The sequence below is a fragment of the Solea senegalensis genome, linkage group LG14, assembly GCF_019176455.1.
Source record: "Solea senegalensis isolate Sse05_10M linkage group LG14, IFAPA_SoseM_1, whole genome shotgun sequence".
Classification (NCBI taxonomy): Eukaryota; Metazoa; Chordata; class Actinopteri; order Pleuronectiformes; family Soleidae; genus Solea; species Solea senegalensis.
In genome coordinates, this window is record NC_058034.1 from 4,810,935 (window position 1) to 4,815,324 (window position 4,390).

Here is a 4,390-nt window from a genome sequence, read left to right on the forward strand (position 1 = left end):
AAGAAATAGATGAAACATGACTCAGCTAAAATGCTGTTGCTGATTTTTACAACATTTGAACAAGTATATAATAATATAATAACTATTACTAATACTATTTTTTCTGTAATTTCTGTGGGCAGATACAATTGAATATTAGGAAATTCTAATTAAAACCTATTAGATTGAGCCATAAAATGTTAAAAACAAGTGTTATGAGATCTGTTATATTTCAACAGACAGTGGAGAGAATGAGAATGTGGTCTCCAGATCACTATACAGTCCACACACACATGAAAGAGTATATTTTTCATGCTGTATTTAAAAGGTTCACTCTGCTGATGCGTTTCATTTTCTCCATAAAAAGTTGCGCTACCCAGGGGGGGTTCATAAAATGTACTGAGACCAAAGAGGGAATGCGCAAAGGCAGAGCCCAGCACACTCATCCAGAGAGGTTGCTCTCTGGATGCTGCACTCCAAGTTCGTGTCAGTCTGTAGCTTATTCAGCTCAGGCGCACTCTCTGCATATTTTACGCGCAGCATTGTGTGCACAGCTGTTTTTTAGAAGCGCAGCGCACGCACGGTGATTTATGAGGTGCTGGTGTTGTGTCAATATACATTAAGCCTCAGCCCGAACGGACACACTGGCTGACTTTGATGTGGCTGCGGCTATCAGAGCGTTTATGCTGGTCCAATCATGCTGGTGAGGTGGAATGCGTCGAGCGCGCGGCTCAGCTGCGCGTTCTCGTGGAACCTATAAACGTACGTGGCGCGGACAGAGGAGAGGAGATGAGCAGCATCTGAGGCGCCTGTGGGAGAGATGCTGGCACGGACAGAGCAGGATTTTTCTTAGAATGACATGAAAACAAAGTTTCTTTCTTCTTTCTCTCTTTTTTTTGCTATCTCAGCTGTTCGACTTGGCTTTCCAGGGTGATATGTGAGCAAAAAGAATCCAGCCATGCAGTTGAATGATACTGGAGTTCAAACACTGGCTCCAGACCCATGCGAGCAGCAAATACTACAGGACAACATCCTTGGGAACTCCAGCAGTGGTTCCCCCAGCAGCAACCTGTCGCTGTACTGCTGGCTGCAGCTCCTCACCAGGGAATCTGTCATGGAATTACAAGGCGACAGCTCTAGCTTGGTGGTGCGTGTGATGATAGCATGTGTCTACTCTATAGTCTGTGCACTCGGGCTGGTCGGAAACTCTCTGGCTCTGTATCTGTTGCACTCACGTTACAGGCAAAAGCAATCATCCATCAACTGCTTTGTGATGGGCCTGGCCATCACAGACCTCCAGTTTGTTCTCACTTTACCTTTCTGGGCAGTGGACACAGCCCTGGACTTTCGCTGGCCATTTGGTCGTGTGATGTGCAAAATAATCAGTTCTGTCACCACCATGAACATGTATGCCAGTGTGTTCTTCCTCACGGCTATGAGTGTGGCACGCTATTACTCCATCTCCACTGCACTGAAGATGCACAGCAGGCGGGCAGCAGCTGCCAGGGCCAAGTATACGAGCCTGGGCATCTGGGCTGTGTCTCTGCTGGCTACATTGCCTCATGCCATCTACTCCACCAGTGCCCAGGTATCAGATGAGGAGTTATGCCTTGTGCGCTTTCCTGACTCAGGCAGTTGGGATCCGCAGCTTCTTCTGGGACTTTACCAGCTGCAGAAGGTTCTGCTTGGCTTCCTTGTCCCTCTGATCATAATCACTGTCTGCTATCTGCTGTTGTTGCGCTTGATTCTCACCCGACGCATAGCTGGTTCTGGGAGCACAGAGACTGAGCAGGGCCGGCAAAATCGTCGCTCCAAAGTGACTAAATCTATCATCATCGTGGTTCTGTCCTTCTTCCTATGCTGGCTTCCCAATCAGGCGCTGACTCTGTGGGGTGTTCTCATTAAGTTTGACATAGTGCCCTTCAGTAAGGCTTTCTACAATGTGCAGGCTTATGCCTTCCCCCTGACTGTGTGTTTGGCGCACACCAACAGCTGCCTCAACCCGGTGCTCTACTGCCTGATTCGCAGGGAGTTTCGAGCTGGTCTCAAGGACCTCCTCCTCAAGTCCACTCCATCCTTCAGGAGCATGACTCATCTGCTGCGTCGCAAGGCCAAAGTGGCCGAGGCACCACCAGTTCTGGTGATGGTCCAGATGGATGTTTGACCAGATGACTTGATAAATGTGACAGAAAGTGAATTGATCTGGCACTATGAAGAGGGAATCTTGGATCTGATGATACTTCAAAAAGTAGGCATTGATAGGGAGGTGGAGGGTGTACATTATAGCAGTATGAATGCACTGAAGAGAACAACATATTCAAAAAGACAACAGCAAGATGATAGGTTAATGTGTTGCTGTGCTTTTGCTGTGACTATTACTGCGAAAGAGTCTCTTTCCTGACTGAAGTTACTCTAGAGCCAGACTTTTTGAGGTGTTTGAGTTTTATTCTGTAGTTTTACACCACTCCCAAAGAATAGGAGAATACACTCACTGCCACTTCATTAGGTAAACCTGTCAACTGCTTCTACTAATCACATGGTGGGAAATTCATGCAGTTGTAGATATGGTCATACATATGACCAAGTATCAGAATGGGGAAGAAAGATGATTTCAGTGGCTTTGGACAGGTTGTATATCAGCAACTGTTGATCTATGGGGGATTTTTTATATACACCGTACATGAAGTGAGCAACAATTCCCTGGGTGAGAATGAGAGTGGTCAAAGTGGCCCGAGATGAAAGCAAGACAAAAGTAACCCAAACAAGCACTCAGCAGCACTAAGGTACTATAGACAGACGACACACGTGTCCATCAAACATACCATACTCTGAAGTAGATGGACTACAGCAATAACGAAACAAATTATGATTCAGAATTGACACAAAACATGATAATGTGTGTCTTTATCATGCCACTCATTCATTCAGAAAAGCATTTCTCAAAAGGGCAGTCCAAACGATGTAAACATCAGCTGCCCCTGCGCCGTTAAATCACAAAGTTATGTTATGTAGGTCGTGAGAGCACATAACTAAGTAAAAAAGATGTGATAATGTGATTATGCTGTAATTTAGGGCTGCAATGACTAGATTATAAATCGATTACTAAATTAATCAGCAACTATTTTTGATAATCAGCTAATCAGTTTTAGTATTGAGGGTTTCTTTGCTCCAAAGAAATCATTCAAAATGACAACAAACCTTTTGGTTTGTGAACCACAACATTTCTCAACATGTTCTGAGATTTAGTGAACCTAAAACGATGAATTAAGACCGTAATCGACAGATTAATCGATTATGAAGATAATTGTTAATTGCAGCCCTACTGTAACTATTTTGTTGTCTCTGTGAATACAAATGACTGTGATACTATTATGTTTTATATGGAACATTTGTTAATTTGATGTTTCAATAGAAACACATATGTACAGACTGGCACTGTAAATGACATAAAGTAATGATTACATTAAAAACACTCTGCGTGAAACCATTTGCAATAAGTGGTCGAAGTCAGAACAAAAAAACATGTGCATTTGATTTATTATTGGATGCCTCATGTAACTTGGAAACTTGGGTTAACAGTGGCATAAAACAATGGCCTCTGATACTCGTTCTTCTGTTCTTTTTATGTTAATAAATGTTTATTCTGTGACATTTCAACAGATTCAAGGATTCACAGGCTTAATTGTCCTGTGCAAGAAATAACATGTTATCTCGCAATGAAATTCTTTTTCTCCTATGCCAGGAAATAAAATGCAAAAGAATTAAGAATACTAATAAAAAGGAATCAAAAATCTACATAATTCTACATGAACATAAATGTACATATGTATGTATATGTATATGTATATGTAAAGAGATTAGGTTTATATAATATTATAGTTGTAAATACACATACAGAACAGTACTATGTAAATACAGACCATTTACCATTATACATGATGTATATATATATATATATATATGTATATATATATATATATATATATATATATATATATATATATATATGTATCTCCTTTTCAACATGTGCTCACCTCCCATTCATGTTAGGCTATTTGATCAATACTTATCCATGTACCCCAGGGACAGGAAGTAGTGGTTGAACACCCTTGGTGCTGACATTTCTCCAAGGCCTAATAATAGTCCAATGACAGTTGCATCTTTAGAATATATGATTGTCTGTAATTAGCACAACATGAGTACAAGCGTTGACTTTTTCACTGAGGGATGGGATTATCTACAAGCAGGAGGGATACATAGTGTGTTAATGCCATATAGTGTAGCTTCCATCAACAGAGACCTCATTCCAAACATGCAAGGCAGGGCAACTGTATTGATCAGGGGGGCACGTTTTCAGAAAGCTAATTTTTTCATAATAATTTAACTATTAAACATATAACATATTAAATAT

General features: G+C 41.4%; 1 protein-coding gene across 1 annotated transcript; it reads left to right on the plus strand.

Moving 5' to 3' along the window:
• Positions 1 to 906: 906 nt before the first annotated feature.
• Positions 907 to 3,715, plus strand: rxfp3.2b (relaxin family peptide receptor 3.2b). The gene has a single exon (XM_044044568.1). It carries the CDS (start codon positions 938 to 940, stop codon positions 2,141 to 2,143), a length of 1,206 nt encoding a protein of 401 aa, XP_043900503.1. The 5' UTR covers positions 907 to 937; the 3' UTR covers positions 2,144 to 3,715.
• The last annotated feature ends 675 nt before the right edge of the window (positions 3,716 to 4,390 follow it).

Bases quoted from the DNA above. Each gene is read 5' to 3' on its own strand.
- rxfp3.2b (XM_044044568.1), top strand. From the start codon at position 938: ATGCAGTTGAATGATACTGGAGTTCAAACACTGGCTCCAGACCCATGC.